We start from the raw sequence: 21,596 nt of genomic DNA on the forward strand, positions 1-21,596 counted from the left end.
ATAACCTTTGTTGTATTCCTGTACCATGTTGTGACTTGAGTTGTACTTCATGGAAGATTAAGTACAACATATGGAAATCATATTTCTATAAACGAATATTTTATTAGGCAAATATGACCAAAATAGAGATTCATATGTCTTTGCTGGAATGAAGAATGGTAGTCTGCCCAGCAACATAGGGAAAGACTGCCACGGAATAATTTTACAACACACCCACAATAACGACGTTGTCTGCTTTGATGGATGGGTGGACGAAGGAGAAAATGGATGCGTGAGAAATTTTGCACTTTATTAGCTTTAGTGTGTCGTACTTCATTTGGACTGCGTGGGGACAATGGTTAACTGTGCACACTGCAAGGGATACACCTTCACTTTTTTTTTCCAGCTGGGGTGTTGCCGGATACTGATGTTATGAGAATAGACGATTCACAAGCTGTGGAAATAATCTGAAATTTGTAGTCTTGGAAAGGAAATTTCAGATGAATTTAAAACAAGACGTCTTGTATTGTCATCTGACACATCTTTGTGATTTCGTTTCAAGCCCCCAGCACTACGAATGCGACGCCGATGTTTGAAGTAATAAAAACACATTTCATCAACCACTAATTTTTCATGAACAGCTGTTTTGCGAATGACAGAAGATAAAACGTTGTTACTACTGATGGAAAAAAAGATAATCAGTAATTACATTCAACGCGATTGCAGTTTCGTAACTGATTTATATATCTGGTGTACGTGACCATCCTTAGGTCAATGAATCTTAAACATTGTAATTAATCAAGAATTAATCTTGAACTAAAAAAATGTATGTGGTATTGTACACATTCATTCGACGAAGTGATTCGACTTCTGTTAAAATGCACTTGTCATTTGAGAAACTCTTCACGCTCATAAAATGCACTTTTAAATTACAGTGATATAATTTCAACGCTGTAAGTATACTTGATAAATGGTTACATGTGTATTTCTGTTCGAAGGGGCGAAACCGATGTGCACCTTACATGTGACCAAATATATAACCGATACAGTTATTTTAATTCAAACATGCAATTCATATAGACTTTGCTTGTACGGAGATGTGAGAAAGTTTACGGAAGAAATGGTGAGTCACAAGAATTGTGCTATGGTTGGAGGCATGGCATTGCAGGTCTTTATGAACTGGTATATTACTATTGTAAATATTTGAAGTATGCTTCTCAGGAAGGTATGGAATAGTATAAAATATATAATTTTGGTGCAGTGCAGTAAGTACATAAGTCTTTATTGTTTTAATGTTTGTATATGGTGTGAGCTGTGCTAAAAAATAAATTTTTCATAAAAATGAAGCAAATTTTATAATCCCACAAGCAGATATGCTAATTTCTTGACCAGAAGAGAACTGATTTAAGTGGAAAATATGATTTGAGTCCTCCAGCATGCCACATTCCAGGGCACATTGTTCATATTTTATTTTATTTTGTTGGCATAGGTGACTCAAATCATATTCTGCTCTTTTACTGAAAGCCTAAGAAATAAGTTGTTCAGTTATTGTGAGGTTGAATTACATATCCCCTGAAAGTTGTGACAGTTATAGCACAATTGTGATGCATTCTACAAGGAAAGTAGAATCTACTCTGTCACTTTTAATTTAATTTTAGCTTTTTTTTTTAATTTTGTGTTGGATTTAGTAATCCTAAGTAAAACAAGTTTTGTCAGAAGTTTGGCTGTTGATAATGTCAAATCAGGCTTGATTACACGGTTACTGTTGTAAACTAGTTCTGTTTCTATTTCTCATAATTCACATTTTAGCACTGAAAACAAACATCAGCTAGTAAATATGACATGTTTTCAAGCAGTTTTTTTATACCATAGTGTCTCTACCACATTAAGCTTGACTTTGTACTTTCATCATCTTGTTTAATATGTTGTTACAAATTATGTTACAGAAACTAGAGGATGAAACCACTCTTCATTGTCTCCACACTGGGGGCATTATTTTTGGCTGTGATTTACCTGTCAGAATGGTTATCAACATTTCTTATTATTGGTGGAATATTTGTAATTGCTGTAGGGTTGGCAATCCTGGTTACTGCACATTTGTCCCTTGTAACAAGATCAACTTCTTCAATTATATATACAAAGCCAACACCTGAACTTGAAGCTATGCATAAGTATCTGACAGTGAGTACTATTGTTATGAGTGGAAGGGTTTATTCCACTGGAGTTTATTTATTTATTCCCCCCCCCCCCAAATGTGTTATTTGTTATTTTGCCCATCATACTCATCCTTTCATCTACTGAATTTTTGTTACCATTCACCATATTGTTGTTTATTCAGTACTGCCTTGTCAGGATGCATATTGCCATCCCTTGAACTTTGTGGGGTACCTCATATGTCATCACTGTCTGATGTCAGACATGTTTCCTGTTACAAGAATTTCCTGTGTCCCAAATTTTTGTTACCATTTGATGTATTGTTGTTTTGTTTGGTACTGTCTTGACAAGATGTGCAATGATAAATGCTTCATGAACAGCAACAAAAGATTCTGATGTGAAGTAATATTTGAGAATGAACAAATCTTCTCATGAATGTACTATATTTTCATGTGCACAATTTTTGTACAAGTGGTGAGCAGCAGCTAGCAGCCAGGGTGACCTTGGCTCTAGTATCATGGGGGGAGGTGTGGACCTGCTGCTGATGTTATTTTTGTATTCTAGTCCATAATTGTTGTTAAGTTGTGTTTTAAATTGTACACTCTGTTTTTTCAAGTTGATTACGTAAGAATAAGATTATATCGGATATGTGGCACATATAGTAAGTATAATAAGTGATGCCAAATTTTTGTATTAGTGCTCCAATGGAAGAGACAACTTTGGGGATAAGGCTCAGGGGTAAGGATAATATGAAAATTAGTGTTAAGGAAATAGTGTTGAAGGAATGATCTGGATTCAGTTGTCTGAGGATAAGGTACAGCCTTTTGTGAAATGGTGATGAACATTTGGGTTCCATAAAAGTAGGGAATTTCTTGACCAGTTGAGTAACATATGACTGTGTAATGTGGAGTTAGTTAGGTTTGTTTTATTTACCAAATTTTTGATCAGTGTTATATTAGGTAGCATAGTTTAATTTAGATGTAGTTAGATGAGCAATCAGTATTTAAAGACTAGCTTTATCAAGTAGAATGTAGGAGGTAGATATCCTTTCCTTGCATCTGAAAAGAGGCATATGTTTATAGATCAAGTGCTAGGATATATTACAGTTTATCAACCTTGAAAATTTTTAAAATGACTGTATTTTTTTGCAAACAGAAACAGAAATAGATACCAGTGAATGGTGTATGAGTGTTTTTTGATTAAATATTCCTTTCACTCTTACAGGAACTGGAACCCAAACTTGATGGGTCTGTCAGATTACCAGTTATATTTGGAAGGATGATTGATGGCATACTGCAACAGTTGCTGGACCTGATTCTTCGGGATTATGTTGGGGCTTGGTGCAATGAGGCAGGCTTCAAATCTGATGAACTGATTCAAGACCTAAAGTAAATCTTCATGTACTCAAATTCTGTGGTGTAGGATTTTCCTTAGAAAGTTTGTGTTTTTACTCAACTGATCAAGATATTCCCCACTTTTTTAAAAGTTGAAGGTTCATTACCATCTTCACAAAATCCTACTAGTACCTGTTGAATAATGGTATAGTTCATTGAAATACCCTGTGGCTTCCTGCTCACTTATTTATGTTTCCATCTCATTCAGCTCTCTATAACTTTAGTTGAAACAGTGGTTCTCTTTATTTCTAGGGTTGACTTGTGGCATGTAACAAAGAATCTGCAGGAAAGACTATCAAAGATAGATCAGGCAAGACTGGTTGCAGTTGACATGGTGAACGTAGTTACAAAGCATTTTGAACGAATAAGATTAGCTCAGCCATCAGCGTAAGTATAAGACAGTGGTCTTTTAGCTCAGTGGTGAGAGCGTCACTGGCCACACATGGCTGGGATTTGAACCTCAGACATCCAGTCAGACTGCTTCAAAGTACTCACATGAAAATATTTATTTTGTATTTATTTTAAGCCAGTTTAATAATACACTTTTGAGCAGTGGTGTGTGCCTAGGTCTCATGAAGATGGTGTAAAGGGAGGAAGTAAGAGATTGGTTGATATGCTTTCCTCGATGCTAGCTAATGGGTTGGGTCTTGGAGTTTGTGAAGACTTCCTGGTTAGTCTACCCTGGTATGTACTCTGATGATGCAGGGTATATATCAGTGAATAGGATTTGAGGTTCTCAAGGCAGTGAGTAGGTAGATGGTTGTCTTTTGGGTTGTAGTGCTGTGTTGTCTGGTAGAAGTTTACCAATGTTTTGGAGGTACTTGCTTCCTCCTTTATCAGTGCAGTGATGGAGGCAGCATGTACCTTTGAAACATCAGTAAACTTCTTCCACACTACACAGTACTAAGTCCAGCAAGCCATATTCAGAACTGTGAATGTTTACTGTACCAAACAATAGCCATCCTTTTACAAAAAATAATTTATGCCAGTGTAAAATGTTCATAATTAAATATGGAATATGGTGAAAGTAAAATTTCCCTTCTGTGACTGTTTAACTGTGATGAATGTTCAGGGCCAAAGTCACTTGAATCTGCATTCATTTACAAAATTATAACTTGTTGTTAAGTTTTACATAGGATTTTAATTGATGATAAAAAATGTTGGTGTGCTGTTGGTTGTAACTTTGTAACTAGCAGTGCACTCAAGATAAATTAGGCATCACACCATAAAGGTGGCATAGAGAGGAAACAGTTTCCTAAATCTTTTAACTAGTCTGTTTCACACTCTAGCCACTTCTTCTCCCAAGAAAGAGCCTCTGGTACACATTTAATAGTTGGTAGGAAACTGGGTTGGCTGCAGAGCTGTTATGGATGTGGTGGTTAAGAGGAAAGTTCCTGCTACTTGCCAGGAAGTAAACCTCAGCCATCCAGCTCATAGCTGTTCTGTTCATGGCTGAGAACACTCTAAATATTGTATGGGACTCCCAATAACATTTCACGTTTCCGAAGTCACAAATGTTATCAGTAACTTCTGTGTCTTTCACATTAGAACAGATGGGAAGCTGGTAGAATTTAACCTCTCTACACATCTGACATCATCAGCTAGAGAACGAGATTACTTGCGCAGGGTGTCAGAGCGATGCATTGCTCTTCTTTTTCCACCAAACTATATACAGAACAGTCCAGTCAAACATTTACTGCGTGAAATTCTAGCATGTAAAGGTATGGGTTATATTATATTTATATAGAATGCAAAGTATGTAAGTGTCTCTTTTCGATCATGAGAATGTCTAATGTGAAATATATGTAACAGGACAAATATGATATTATCCTGTTGGCCAATAATGTCACCAGGTTGTGAAACATCCTTTTTACAAAAATTTCCCCATCACATTAAAAGCAATTACATTTTAGTGATGGTTGATCAATTGAATGTGGGTATTGTTCTTTTATAGATGCAAGTACTATTGATTGTATCTGGTTGAGGATCATGATCTTCTGGGCTATGATGCTATGTGGTCTTGTAGGTGGATGCACTGTGTTCCTCTAAAACATTGATAGTCACCTGTAAGACTGTATGGTGTCATAACCCAGCAGACAATAATTCTTATTTTCACCCCCAAATTTGAAATATATCTGGTTATTGATGTCCATGTTAACCTTGTACAGAATTACTAGGATACTACATTAAGCCATTCATACTTCTGGCACTAACAAATTATTTCTTATGTGTTTTACACTTCACATAGTATTGCAGGTAGAGAATCCTTAAACTTTATGTTGAAATTTAAATGTCTACTCTTCTTTGCACACTGGTCATTTCAATTTTAGTGACACCATTTTTATATGTTGACTTCACATAAATATGTTTTTGTATGCTTTATTTGTTCATAAGTGATACTGAATGAAATTGCTCAAACATTTAACAATAAAGTGTCTTATGCTGCTGTTCTTAAGGTAAAAAATTTCATTATGCTAATAGTACTGGTCAGTTACACATAACAGACTCACATGTAGTATCATTTTTTTATTGTGGTCAGTTGTGCCCCATTGCAAGGATGAGCTAAGTTTATAGACTTCTCATTGTATGTATGTATGTACATACATGCATGTGCACATGTCTCCCCATACACACACACAAGCAGAAATATGTGTTTGCATATGAACGTAAGGTTTGTTCATAGCCCTCAACATTAATCCAGAAAATTATATTTTATGGTTGCACAGTTTTATGTGTTTTAAGATGTGACTTTTGATTTGGTTTCAGTGTTTTATCCAGTCATTAACATCATGACTGACCCAGATTCTATTAATCAGAAAATTCTAACATACATTCAACAGCAACCAGAGTCGGAGACTCTTCGCAAGAAAACATACGCATATGCTGCAAGTTTTGAAGATTTTATAAAAATGATCAAAGATTCTAATGATACCGAGGTACTTAAACATATCCGGTATGTGCATTCTTATACCTGGCTTGTTAAAATAATTGTTTATTTCTAGAGAGTGATAAATAATATAAGCAGAGTTCTGGTGTAACCTAACTGAACCTAAACTCACTGAACCTAATCTAACCCAACCTAACCTAACCTTTACATACCTGTCTTAATTTAACCCTAAACATGAACATAAAGCTTAACCTAATTAACCTAAACATTACCTAATTTAACTGAACCTTCACAAAACCTAAACCTAAACTTAAAGATAACTCATACCTAACTTGAACTTAAACGTAAATCTAACCTAAACTATCCTACCCACCTAACATAACCAAACCCAATTTATCGAGACCAGACCTGAACAAACCTACCTCAATCTGATCTGACCTAACATAACCTAACATAACCTATCCTGAGCTAACCTCACCATTTCCCTGCTCCTTGTGTCCATTCCAGCATAAAAGTTTAGCCTCTCTTCCTGGATGGTAGTCATTCCAGTCTTGTTCCCTGATTTTTGTTCTCATAAATATACAAATATTACTTGTGACCCTTATTTTTTCTTCCTTTTTGATGTTATCTGGTTTGTGTTCACTCAATCAGTTTCATTTATCTTCTTTTCTCCCTTTTGTTACTTCCATACCACCACAAGATTTCATCCTTTTTCCTTCACTCACATTCAAGTTTGGTTCTTCTGGTGCTGCGGCAACTCATTATACCTACTCAATTCTAGATTTTCCGCTTCTAAATTTTTGCTGTTGCTGCCAATTGTTTTCTTTTAATTTACTGTGAAAATTAGATTGAAATAAATTCTCATAACCAATGTCTGTTTTCACCCCTTTGCCACACCTTTTTAATTTCACTGTGTCCTGATGGTATCTGACAAGTTCTTCTAAAAGTCCTTTATACACTCTGTTGTATTAAGTGCAGCAAGAGATATTATATTCTACTTCATTGGATGTGGTAAGGGGTTAAAATTTATTGCAATTTAAAATGTTGAATGATTGACTGTCCAGAAGAATTGTATTGGTGAATCACATTTAAATTTGAGGACTGTGTGGTTTTGCAAACATTGAGGGAAGAGCAATTTGAAATGTTATGTAGAATTTTAAGTAATTATATTGTCAACTGTCATGGCTGTAATTTGAAACCAAATGCCATATTGTGCGGTTAGCATGCCATCTCACCCTATTTTTTCTTTCCAAATTGAGATTTAGATATGGACATCAGCTGGCAAGACTGATGTCTCATGGTTTTTCTCAGTCCTTCCAGGAAAATTCTGGAATACTACCTTAAATTCCTGATGCTATATAATATTTAAAGTTTAAATGTGTCATGTTTGTGTTTTATAATTAAAATATATAATATAATTCAGGTCTATACACAAACTTTATTTACAGATGTTAAAATTTAAAATTTGCGCTATTCATCGTTACTACGATGTTACAATACTGCGCCTTCATTTACTTACTTTTACAAATATACAACAATATTCCAAACTTATTTACATATAAATAAATAACTCATATGTTAATTAATTTATTCACAGAATAATGGAAAACAAACATAAGATACATAAAATAAGAAGATCAACAGAACACATACTATAATAATTTACAAAACAGATGAATAAATTGAAAAACTTGCATTGTAATATAAAGTAGTTTTAAAGGAAAAACCTGAAGATGATGCTACGCATCGAAACATGTAGTAAATGAAGGCGCAGTATTGTAACATCGTAGTAACGATGAATAGCGCAAATTTTAAATTTTAACATCTCTAAATAAAGTTTGTGTATAGACCTGAATTATATTATATATTTTAGCTATATAATATATTCAGTTCAGACAGAATAGTTACATGAACCAGGAAACAAAACAGGTCTGTATTTGCAAATTATGTACATTGTTTATTCATATTTAATCATTTCTTTGTTATTTTATTTTATTATAGATACAACATTGTTACTGAAATAATGCAAGCAACAACTATCCACAATTTGAAAAAGTCTAAAGGGTTGAACCCCGACAAAGAAGTGTTCTCCTTCGGTACAGGAAAGGGTGATATGCTTCAGGTGATTTGTAATCAAGATTGTTACTCTTATTAATATGATTTTTAAGGTTATCACGTGCTATAGTGGGATTAGCCACATTAATGTAATTTGTTAGTGTTTTATCCTTAATTTTCGTATCCATGTTGTTTAGGTGTGTGTTCTATTTTAATAAATGTGGTATATGTGTTGATTTCAGGCCCGACAAGTGAAGAGGTATATTAATCAATTGACATATGCGAAATGCCAATGTGAGAATCGGTTACGTCTACTGGGTTGGATGGGTTATCCTGTAGAGGAAGCAGTTGAAGCTAGTACAATGATCACTAGGAAGGTAATCAGTGAGTTATGCAAAATTGCAAAGAATGTATGTATGTATATTCCAGACCAGGTTTTTTCAACTGATGTGCTTCGAAGGAAGGTCCAGCCACTGGAGAATCCAGGCATGCTGTTTCTCAGTTAGTGTACTGTGTGTAATTTTTAACTTTGGTTTGTTGCATACGTTTGTAAGGTAATAGTACTGAGTTCTTGTTCAGTTGTGTTTTGTCACCTCATTGCACTGTGCTATTTTGTGTGTTAAATTGTTGTAGCTCCAGCATACTCATATTTATAATTTCTTTATATGTGTTACATTCTGTGTTTTTTGTGGATAGCCATTTTTAGTCAAAACATTGTTATTTTTGTCCTTTATTACTCATTCCTAATATATTACTTTGTTAAACTTTTTGACTTTAATGAATAATACCAAACAAATATGTGACTGTAAAATATAAGGACATACGAAGGATAATATTAACACGGCTTGTGCATACATAAAACTTTACATTAACTTATTACAACTTATTTGGTTTGGTGTGAGATTTGAAGTTTATTATACTAACATCACTTGAGCGTAATAAACATTTCCCCAGATTTAGATTACATGTTTCAACTTGTATATTATAAACAATCATATGAATTATTTTTCTAGATATTAACACTGCCAGAAGTGTTGGAGAGCGTGGTTGGTCGCAGATATCTGACACAGTTCCTGGAACAGATTGGCAGTGCATCTTTGATGGGCTATTGGAGTGCAGTGGAGGAACTTCGCCAGTCTGACCGCTTTCATTGGCATCAACTTGGAGCGGAGATATTCTATACATACATAAATACACCATCTCCAGACATCAGAGTAGATAAGGTTACTTCTCTTTCCAATCCAAGCAGTGTGCTGTCTGAACAGGGAATTGACTCAGCATAAACGCCATAATGTCATGCTGAATCCTGTCCTAAAACATGTATCCTTACTAAAAATGTTCCCACTATTGGAGCAATCTGTATATTTACTATGGGTGACAGGACTAGTAAACTAAATTTTATTATATAAACTGTGTAATACTAAAAATACAGGAATGAGGCAGAACTCCAGAAAGTGAGGAAACTAGTGGAGAATTGAGAGTCAGTAGATGTTTCTATACTGTATACTTGAACTACACTTTCATTCTGTGAGTTCCATTCATCTGTTCCAAGTAAGAGGGTAACTTTCTTTGAAATAAGTCATATAGTTTAATGTATGATACCAGTATTAATTGATTGTGACAGACTGTTTCCCTGGTTTATTTTAAATTCCCAAATAAGATTAATTGTGTTGACAGTTTCAACACAAGATAAGACCAGGTGGGATATTGGTACTGTAACTGCTAGATTGTAATGTCTGTATACTACTTTGAATATTTCAGCCAGTTTTGAAGAAAATGGAAGGCTTTCTTCTGGGAGACAAAGGTCCTGAAGTTTTCTATGAAGTTCAGGAAGAAGTAATAAAAACCCTTGAAGAGAAATTTTATCCTTCATTCATTGTTTCTGATCTTTATCAGAAGATGCAGACAGCCATGGAAGAGGCCAGCAACTCAGAGAAAGATGATCCAGGTATTTTTCTATTTAAGTGTATTTAACATAATTTAACTTATATTTTGTTGTGGCTAATTATCTAGTTATGGCCTTATTGAACTCCTTGGTCTCTGCCTGTATTAATAGTGGAAAAGAAGTTTTAAGATGACGTACGAACTGAATGGAATTGGCTGCTCCCTAGTGACTTGGTGTTACTCACATCCACAAAATTTTGTGATTGTCATAGGTGAGGCATTAGAAAAGGGACGGAATACCATGCGCTGGTTTCGAGCTGATCTGAAACCAGAAACCCTAAGCATATATGTTCAGAGCCTTAAAGTGTGCATAAGTGTTGATGTAATGTGTTTATATTTGTCCACAATTAGGTATTGTATTGATTTATTGTAATAGTAAATGTGACTTCATTTATAGCTGAATCACAGCCGATGTTTGACAGCTCAGGATTAGGAAGGGAGAACTCAACACTTCACGTTGTTGACCAGTCTAATTATGCCAGGCGGAAACTTGATCAATTACAAGAGAAACTGAACAATAAAATGCAGGTTCGTTGAGTGAATACTTTTGTTGCATTCATTGTCCTAGTAAAAGTGTAGTAAATTGGAGATCATATTCTTCAAACAAAAGAGGAAAAGAATGCTATAATATTATTGTCCGTAAAGTATGAAAGATCTGACTGAAGATTCATTGGACTGTATCTGTAGCCAAGCTGTGTATCCCCAGATGCAGTTGTCTTTAAATATTGGTATTTCAATTACATTTCCTTCAAGTTGTATAAACTGTTTTCAATTGATTCCATACTGTAATGCTGATAACTGACTATGACAGAATTAAACAAGTCAAATATTGCAATTCAGAAGTTACTACTCCCTCATATCTGGGAGGAAAGTGTTGAGATCAAGGAGCCACTTTGTTACAAGTGCTCAATAAAATTTATCATAATTGCTCTTTATATTGTACCCATGTTAACTTTTTAGGGATGCTATTTCAAATGCAGTTGTATTTGTATACCTACAATTTAAAAGATTATAGTAGCTGTCACCTAATTGCATATTGCATGCTTCAAGGCCACAGAAGGACTTACACCCCCACATCACATGCATCTAAGTCACCAGTACAGCTTTGCTGTTCTGCAAGTTCTGAGCTGTCTTCACTTGTCTGGGTTTCGCTGTCTGTGTTGCAGTGTTGTACAAATTTTCTCTGACCTTCAAAGTTGCAACTTGTTGATGGCTGTGTAGGTCTGCAACAGAGGTGCACTTAGAATACAAGGTTGTTAGACATGGCATGTAGAACATGTTTGACCATTATCTCCTTTTTTAGTTTTGGCACTAGGACCAGTATTTTATTCAATTCTTCAGTAATTAATCAGGGAGGAAGGCCTGCTGTATATCATTATTTACTCTGATTCTTGAAGACCCTGAAGTATGTATTTAAATGCAATCAAGTGGTTTTGCATCACATCTGTGTAGGTAATTGTATCTTTTCCAAACAACAAACAAGTAGTAAGGGATTCCAGTAAACAAATAAAAATAATAAGTAACATTTCAAAATGTCCCTGAGGCTGATCTTTGTTGTTTTCCTCAGTATCACCAAGCAGATATGGGAATATGATAGGCTGTAGCCACTTCCTTCCAAATTCATTATTAAGAATCAGCCTTTCATTTACACTTTTTGACAGATTATTAAAGACAAACTTTGTGATCACAAGATGAGGTGTGTTTAAAATGCCTTGTATTTTATTTGAAACAGGCTCTACAAGCCTTAAGGACATCATTGAAGCCAGAATCCAGAGTACTTGTAGTCCTGGAGAAGGAAGTGGAGCAACTACAAGGGGAAAAGTGTCAGTTAGAAGCACACCTCACCCGGACAGAGGCCTGGGGTGAGCATTTGGGGCAGTGGAGAGCTGTTGTACAGTCAGCAGAGGTAGAGATATATTTTTTAGCTTACCATTATTTATTTACAAGTTTTCCTCATATGTGTGCATTAGTTCTGAAATCTGTTATGAGTATCATGCTACTTGAGGCTACCTTATCTTGTATTTTCAGAATTTATGCAATCAGTAACACCAAGATGGTTATATGAACATTTGAAGTGGGAGCATTATTTTTGGCACTTAATGTAATATCCCAAAATGTTGTGTTAATATGCTGTTGAAAATAACTTGTGCTGAGGTCAAATTTTCACAGAATATAAAACAACATGGTAACTATGCAATATCTGTATAGTAGTTGCCAGATGTCTTGGGAGCTGTGCTCCCTAGTTCCGTGCCCGTGTTGGATTTGGCATGGCCAGGTAAAGATAGATGTGCATGCAAACCCATGCATACCTACACACATACATACACAGGCATACACGTACATATGCGCGCGCGCACACACACGTGTGTGTGTGTGTGTGTGTGTGTGTGTGTGTGCACCTTGAATAAAACCAGAGCTATTGAGGCTGTTAAATAAGTGTACAAGTAATTACACTGTGCATTTTTGAGCCAAGCTGTGGACAGCGTTCAAAGAAAATTCTCTCATAACAATACTAAACTACTGTGACAAACATTTACAGCCAAATTTACTGGATTTAGGCTTGTTTGTTTTAATTTCAAATATGGAGCACTGATTAATTACTGTCCTCCTATTCTAGTTGTCAGAAGACAAGGAATTACTGCAGTTTGTATTGGTGGTACATATTCTGGAAGATGTGTTAGATAATGAAGGAATTTCAACTGGTTGGGTTGTTTTAAGAACACTCTCTGACTTTCAGGAACTCCATCGTAAATTGTGGTAGGTGGAAACAAACCATTTTATGTCTTGTGAGGTGTGATTAAAGATTTTTCAGACAATTTTTTTTCTTGCTGCATGTAGTGACTATTTCAGGCTGTCCCTTTATTAATAGTTTTCTTCAGATCTGATGCAGTAAGTTCATTGATTAATACATTATTAGGAGTACCTCTGAAACTTTGCTGTTTTTTTAACTCTGTTTATTTTTATGGTAATCATGATGGTGATATTAAATATCTTCCCCTTGAGTTTAGTTTTGGAAACAAAAATCACATGGAGTTAGATGTGGGGAGTTCAGAGAGTAAAAGAAGCACATTTTGTAACTATAGTGTTATCATTTTGCAGCCAGTATGAAAATCTTTTCATCACACCTCATACTTTTCATGTTCTGCTTATCTTACCAATAGAAAGAACCTGCACATTTATTTTCTCTGTGAGTAACCAAGTGATCTTTCTCTGTACTGGCTAAAATTATGTTTAAGTAACAGGTTTTGATGCACAGAGATATAGAAGGTTGTAGTATTTCCCACTAACTGTTCAATGCCACAAGTATTATCTTGCAGTGTTGGTATACCATGCACAGTTAAATCAAATAAAATCATAGTCTGAGCAAAGTCTAATTCTTGGGTCACTCTAGCTAAAACATTTTATGACATTTCATTGTATTATTTACACCAGCGAATAATTCACTTACCCTAATTCTTTGCTTTGAAACTTAAAAGGGAGATGTGCATAGTACAGCTTGTTTATATTAATTTAAATTCAGAAAATATGTGAATTAATTTCAGGTTGCAAGAATGTCCATTAGTATTCCCATCCATTGCACCATGCAGTGAATAAGAATGAGGATTTATGGTACCCCTGGAAAACATTTCTGGTACCCCAAGGGGTACTGGTACCACAGTTTGAAAAGCGCTGCTTTAAGTGAATAGGCACATTTAGCAGGCAGGATGACACTGTGTTTATTGAAGTTTAGCAAGAATAATCTCTAATTTCTGTGTATGTGATCTGTGGCATGACATTGAAGACAAGAAAATGTGACATGAGACAGTGCCACTCAAAAGAAATTTGATGAGATTTACATGAATATTAGGATAATAAATACCTGAAAACTTTAAATTAAAGAAATAGTTGTCTTTTGTTGCTGCTTATCTCCATACAGGGCCTACCAATTTGGGTAAAAATAACTTTCACATATATCACAATTAGAAACTGATATTTCACTTGATGGACCATTTCCTTAATTCCTTGTGCAAAACATACTGCCAGGTTTTTCATAATGAAATTTTAGGAAGCAGAAAGTCAGTCAGGTGGTGAAAAAATTCCTTACTTTTTGTGGAACATGGAGAATTTGATTACTATGTTCACAACAGTCTGCCAGTAGACTGTATCCTAAGCCTGTTGAATCTAGTTGACACCATTACATTCTAGTTATTTAAGATTCATTTTAACAGTTTTTCATTTATGTCTAGTTCTCCCAAAAGGACTGTTTTCTTCAGTGGTTAGAACAATGCAACATTATTCTAGTAATGTGATGATTTTATTGCTTGTGATTATATTACTCAATTTCAGCCATATGAACTCAAGAGTGAAAAGTTTGGAACTTCCTTCCCAGCCACTGAAGTTTCGGTTTGGAAAAGGAACGAGTTTCCTTGAAAAGGCAAAAATGCAGATTCATAAGTATTTAAAGGTACGATCTTATTTCTATCTCTGATCTGGTTTTATTGTCTGGGTCTGTTATTTTTGTGGTGCATATTTCAGTATGGAGGACCTGTTCATTGTGTGTATATGTGTGTGTGTATATATATATATATATGTGCACTGATTCAGAAGGTTTGTAAGACCTAATTATAAATTAAGAAAGCCATTTAAAGAGTTAATGAGGCTAATGTCTCCAGTTTTGGTAATTTTATAAATTTTCTGGCATCTGTCTTATCAATAGTAAAGGAGTCCTTTTTGATGTGAAGGACTTGTGATACAGACTTCTGTTCTAGATTAATATGATCAGGCTCATTATTAACATTCATTTATGATAGTTTGTCCTGGAAGATGACAGACTGAATCAAAGCGAAGCCTTGTACACCTTCTTAAGTCCAAGCTCTGCACATCTAAAGCAAGCTTCACCTTCTCCAAAGAAGTCCAAGTTCTCACTTTCAACACTCTTTAAGAGGTAAAGTAAGAATCAATAAACTTCTTGTATACAGGGAGTAGTAGTCATAAAGGTACCCCAATTTATGCATTTCTGATTTTCATATGTACTGTACCTTATCTGTATATAAATAAAAATAAATCATGCTGCATGTGACTGGTAATACAAAGCATCTACCAACAAAATTTATATTACCTCTTTCTGATGGGATAGGTGGCTCTGCCAAAAATATGATAAAAATTAATCGGTTGTGGTTGGAGTGAGTGCGTTCTTATTATAAATACAGTAGAATAAAGGTTACACTAGCTACATGTCAATTTGCATGGTATCAGTGATGAAATTGTAAATGTAAAACTGTTACAATTGTGGTGTGTAACAAATATGGATGAAGTTTTAAAATCTTTGTAGCCTTACGCACACTTCTGTAGGATAATACACTCTGAAGAGAAAGTTTTGTCAGTGACTTTTAAGGAGTCCATTAACAAAGTTTGATGGATATCATCCAAGTTATCATCGCTTAATGCCAACAGTTGACTAGAATGGTTTCTGTTTTGCATGCTTCCTGTGTCACAGAAGTGGTATGTGAGACAAAATAATATCAGTTTGTTTGACACAAGAGAATCATGAAATGTATCCCTAAACCCATTCTGGCAAGTTAAATTAGAATGAGATACCAGGTGATGTTCAACAATGAACAGTCATTGCATCTGAAAAAGGGACATCCTAGTACTACAAATGTTTGAAGACAGCTGACAGACAAGCTCGAGCGGGTCACAACATGACATGACCAGTACAGATTTTTGTATAGTCACAGCAGTAATGTTTGTTTTGTATTCCTGTTTTCTGTGCTAGTAACTGGAAGAAGCATTTCTTCTGTCCAGAGTATAGAGATTGGAGTACTTGCCAAGTGGTTACTAGTGGTTAGTGTAGCTTGTTGCTGATAGTGCATTTAAAGGAAAATGCATGAGTGGAATGAAAAGGGATTAAAGCAGTTCCTTGTTATATAAGAAGGCAAGTCATTCTAAAAGAATGTAATAGACGAACTGCCTCCTGAATACCTACCTACTCATCACAATTCACAGTCATCTATCTATACATCTCATCCAATGATAAGTAGTTATAAAGCATGATTTTGTAATGTATGAATCAATCATTAGATGACTGTAATAGTAAAACTCAGCCAGTAGACAATATTAATTTCACTGGAATGACAGGTATTTCACTCAGGAATCTAAGGGTTCATATAAGATCTGCAGACATTTATTGAGTTTCTAATGTGGCAGCAGTGCAGAGCAGATTCGTGAAGCATCCACTTCTGGTTCTGCTGCTAGAGACAGTGATGAGGAAGATGTTACGCTTCTGTTGGATGATAACGAAGTAAAGAGCCTTGTGTCCGGAGAGTCAGGCATGGATGGGATTGCAGAACCTCTGTACAACCTACTGGGAGAGGTGTTTGACCTCCATGGTGTCTTCAAGTGGCTCAGAAAAACTCTCATCACATTTGTACAGATCACATATGGCAGAACAATAAACAGGTGATACAATAGATTTATATGTGTTTTTCTGTACTTATAATGTGGAAAATATGTAGATTTTACATATACAAGAGACAAAGACTGAAGGGAAGAGGCTGGCTGAAAGATCTGGGCATAGACAGGGAGTTAAAAATGGATCTTCAAGAAATTTACATAGACTGGACCCATCTGACTCAGACCAACATGTCTGCTAACATTATTAATCTGCATTGTTTTTCTTCATGATGTTTAAGTTTTTATCCAGTAAATTAGCATAATCAACATAGATTAAGAAGTTGATGTGATATGTCTCATTCAGTTCCATTCCCTCATTGTTTGCTTGAACCTTTCTGATAGTGTATTCTAAAGCATGGTTTTAAAGTAATATACATAGTATATCCTTGTTTCAGATCATTCTGAATAGGGAATGTGTTAAGACAGATGTTTACCACTGACCTTACCGTAGGTTATATTTAAACACATTTTAATTAGACAAACTAATTTCTTGGATATACCAAATTCAGGGAGAATGCTGATTAATATTCCCTCCATCCTGAATTATAAAGTTTCTAGAAGTCTCAATAAAATTTTTGTGGCTGATTACCTGAGAAACTTTTATTGAGTTACGTTGCCACGAAAGCTTAAAATCATATTCCTAGAAGTCTGTAAACAGTTCATGTACTGTCCCATTATACTCCCATTTTTTTCTCCAGTATGTGATGAATGCTGAATATCTGATCAGTAGCTGATTGGTGTTGAAATTCACACTGATGATCCCCAGTTAACCTTGACAGAAGAATGTTAGATAAATGTTTGTCTGTGGTTGATAACTGATATTCCTCAATAATTATTACAATCTGTTGTATTGCCCTTGTTTTAAGTAGATTCCTTCCACTGCTATGGTAATTCTTCCTTTTTCTAAACATAATAAGTATGTGGATTTCAGAATATAATATTTCACCTTTAGCTTGAATCAGTTCTGCTGGAATTTGATAGGTACCCGGCAGTTTATAACATTTCAACTTTTAAATAGCAATCTCAACCTCAAAACTCTGTTACTAATGGTTCAACAGTGTGTATTTCATTCTGCCTAACATTGTTAACCTCATGTACAATCAGCAGCTGACAAACGTATTTCTTCCACCTGTTCAAAAGATTATGCAGAATTGCACGCAGATCACTAACTCATATTTTGCCAGTTTAGTTGTAAGTTAACCTACAGAGCAAGCCAAACTTAAATTCATCAAATAACTTTTGATGTGTACCACATCAAAATGTGTTCTTATTTTATGCACTTGATATGAATAATACGTAACAACAACTTAAATTGCAGGCAAGTGTGTGAAACAGTGAGTTGGTTGTTTTCTGAACCAATGATGTACTATTACATTAAGTTGTTAATAAAATCTTGGTGGCCAAATGGAAAGCTGATGACAGCTTCATCACCAAGGACAGAAGAAGAGAAGATGAGCACAAGGTATTGAAACATCATCATTCATTAACATTTCTAATCATCCTGTGACAAGTCTTCTCAATTCTTACCATATTTATCTGAATATCACAGGCATTCTTTTCTGAAATGTTTGCATAAAAATTAATTTGCATCATATTAGAGAATTTAACATGGATAGTGCAAAGTGTAGTTTTATTCTTGGTAACAGTGATTATTTATTCCATGTCTTCATATCTGATACTTTAAGGGAATCCTGTTGCTATCCATTCATAATGAATGCCAGTACCTCTGTATCCTTAATTTGAGAAACTTTTTTTTTTGTATCACTACTTTCAGATTTTTTGTTACCGTGTTCTTAAGAATCTGCCATTGGGCCCTATCCTGACTCAGAATGTTCAGATTTTATCTTTATAACCTCTTCCTTGAAGGTATATTTCAGTACTTATTCTCTCTAGTTCTCCCAATTGGTTCTTTCCATTGAATTTTCATTCTTATCTACATTTGTCCAGTATAACTGATGCATTATGTAGGGGAAACTTGAATCAGACTCTTATCAGTTTTCTAAAATATTCATCACTGTATGAAGGATTAGTACCTGACACAAAATGTAGTTCTGAATAAGATTTACACCTTATATTTTATGAACTTTTTTATGTGAAGAATATTTAACAAATTGTACAGAAAAAAATATTTTACATTGTTTATTCACTTTGTAAAAGTAGATTTGTATGTGCAATGTGTGAACATCAAGAGCAATGAGGAATGCAAAATGAGAGAGAATTCTCATTAATGTAAAGGTGTGATGCTCGTGAGCAGTTTCTCAACAACATTCCTGAGGTGCTGAGTAACTTGGTAGGTCAGCAGAGTGCACGAAGAGGGGCCATGAAGGTTTTTGAGACACTTCAGGATCCAAGGCTGAACAAGCAGCTCTTCTATGTAAGTTTTTCACTGCACTTTTAGGTGTTCTTCACGCGCTAGCATGAGTGAAAAACACCTTATGGGCCCTTCTATATCTTTGTGTTGCATTTTTCAGCCTACGACCTAGGCAGCCCACATGGATTTCTCAAGGGCATAGTATGGAGACCACTATGAGGGTTCCTCCTCCCTTAGGGGCTTCCCACTCAAGTTTTGCTTGTGGACTTTCACGCCTTTGTCCGCTTCAGATTGCCTCATTTTGGGGCTTGTTTTCTATAACTTTGCAGGGTGTATCTTGAAAAGTTAATAGTGCTCTATAGTCAAGAAATTACCCCTTTTATGGACCCTAAAGGTTTATTACTGTGTCCACAAGAGCCTGTCACTGGTCAGGTGAATCAAGTGTACGCTATCACACCCTGTTTCTCTTAATATCCATTTCAATATTTTCCTCCAACCTCTTCTCTTGGGGCTTTCTGACTACATGTTTGTATGCATTTCTCATTTCCATGCATAGTACATGTCCCACATATCTCATTCTTCATGATTTTATTGTGCTATTATTATACGAAGAGTACAAATTATGAAGCTCCTCTTATAATTCTGGCAATCTGTTTTCTTCCCTTGGAGAAAGAGACTGAGTTTCACATCTGTACAGAAATTACAAATATGTGTTGCAGAATATAGAATTTGCTGTTGCAGGATCTGTTTGAAATGTTGCTGTTCGAGTTATGCCCAGAGCTTAAAGACCAGTGATGAAGCACATTCCAAAATCAGACACAGTATGTATGTGTGTGTGTGTATGTGAGGGAGATTGTAAACTAAATCCATGAGAAAGATAAATTATTACTGGGTATATAGAAAAAAGATTCTGAGAAAATGTTTACAAAATAAGTGATGTATTTCTAATGCCCAGGATTTCCATATTTTGCCAAAGAATATAAATATTGCATATTCTTTCTGTGGTTTTATTATTGAATTCTGATTTAAACACCCACCTCATGCCTTCCTTCATCATTGTCTTGCTATATGCAGCACCTTGTAATTCTTAGCACTTCTGCATTCACCCGTTGTAGTAATATATTGCGCAGTTGATCCTTGTCAAATGTGGATTTCTGCAATGTGTTATTGATTGTATGTTGAAATACCCTTTATCACCATCGCTTATCAACATCCTTGTCTTTTCCATCAGAACGGGTCATCCTGAAACAAAGTCTTTTCCATTCTTCTCCCAGAAACACTTTCCTCATACCTCTTCGTTATTTCTTGCTTCTTTTGTTTTTGTTTGTTTATACCTTCCCTCACTTTGTCTTTGGTCTCTCTGATGGTTATTGTTCAGTGTTTCATTTTTGTTGCTCACAAGGGATTTGTTATCATCTATGCAAAATTATGATAAATTCTTGAGACGAATTTGATAGATGGGCAAATATTGAAATGAATTTTAGGGAACAAAGTGTGAAAATGTGGACTGAATTTAAGTGGTTCAGGAGAAGGTCCATTGTATTTTACATATGAAGTTAGTAAATATATTTAAAATGTTAACAAATTATAATACAGTATTTCATTAATTGGTATATTTAATTATGAAAATAGGTCTCAGGACAAACTTTTTTTTGTCATTTGTTTCATCTGAAATTGAGACCTTCAGTAGTTTCTTAAGTATACTAGTGTCATATGATGGTATTTACAATTATTAAATCATTTTATATTTTCCCTGATGTTTCATGAATACTGAAAAAATAAGTATGCCATTTAGAATCACGTGAAAGGTAGAGAAGATCTTGCTGAAACATATTTATAAATTTAAAGTTTAATTATTTGGTATAAAATAGACATATTTGTATGATTTACTTCATTCTTACTTTATGTAATGACACTTTCAAAAGTGCATACATTATATTATGAAGGTTGTAGGAGTTGTGGTCTATTTAAAGATACTATTGTAGCATGTGCCTGGAAGATCTGAGGAAAACTATGAAATACTTGTCAGGATAGTCAGCTTCCAGGCTAATAATTTTTTTAGCCTGTGACCATGTCATGCAGCGGGAATGTTATCATATGATAGTTGGTTATGTATGTGTGAGATATACAATTTATATAGCTGACTGGTCTGGTGATATATGCATGTGACATGTATTTAGAAGGTATCCAGTTTGAGACTTGGCTGGGGCATTCATATTTTATACTCTCAGTAGGATAAAGTTATCCTTGGTGGTTTAGTTAAAATATATGGGGGAGTGGAGGTACTGCTCTATGCATTCTTAACATTGACACCAGATGGAGGTGGGTCCACAGTTTCATGCCCCAGCTGCTTTACTCCTAGGGAAAGAGCCACTAGACAGAAAGTTGGGTGGGTCCCAGATCCAGTTCAGGTGCAGTAATGAAGAATAAGTCTTTATCC

The 21,596-nt window shown here is 35.0% G+C and overlaps 1 protein-coding gene across 4 annotated transcripts; it reads left to right on the forward strand.

Moving 5' to 3' along the window:
* Positions 1–16: 16 nt before the first annotated feature.
* snz (sorting nexin snazarus) lies at positions 17–20,152 on the forward strand. Of its 4 annotated transcripts, XM_022059805.2 has the most exons (20): positions 19–271; positions 386–932; positions 1,926–2,160; positions 3,358–3,521; positions 3,780–3,914; positions 5,076–5,248; positions 6,294–6,480; positions 8,416–8,536; positions 8,712–8,846; positions 9,483–9,692; positions 10,231–10,417; positions 10,811–10,941; positions 12,146–12,319; positions 13,031–13,170; positions 14,740–14,857; positions 15,204–15,337; positions 16,600–16,851; positions 18,164–18,307; positions 19,081–19,219; positions 19,898–20,152. In XM_022059805.2, exons 3-20 carry the CDS (start codon positions 1,936–1,938, stop codon positions 19,949–19,951), a joined length of 2,823 nt encoding a protein of 940 aa, XP_021915497.1. In that variant the 5' UTR covers positions 19–271; positions 386–932; positions 1,926–1,935; the 3' UTR covers positions 19,952–20,152. The 4 variants fall into 4 exon arrangements, with proteins under 4 accessions (XP_021915506.1, XP_021915497.1, XP_021915515.1 ...); XM_022059814.2 differs by having other exon boundaries at positions 17–1,102; XM_022059823.2 differs by having other exon boundaries at positions 21–932; positions 16,603–16,851.
* Positions 20,153–21,596: the final 1,444 nt, after the last annotated feature.

The sequence above is a fragment of the Zootermopsis nevadensis genome, unplaced genomic scaffold (genome assembly GCF_977971745.1).
Source record: "Zootermopsis nevadensis isolate Lab colony 2312 unplaced genomic scaffold, Znev_1.0 Znev_ptg000017l, whole genome shotgun sequence".
NCBI lineage: Eukaryota > Metazoa > Arthropoda > Insecta > Blattodea > Termopsidae > Zootermopsis > Zootermopsis nevadensis.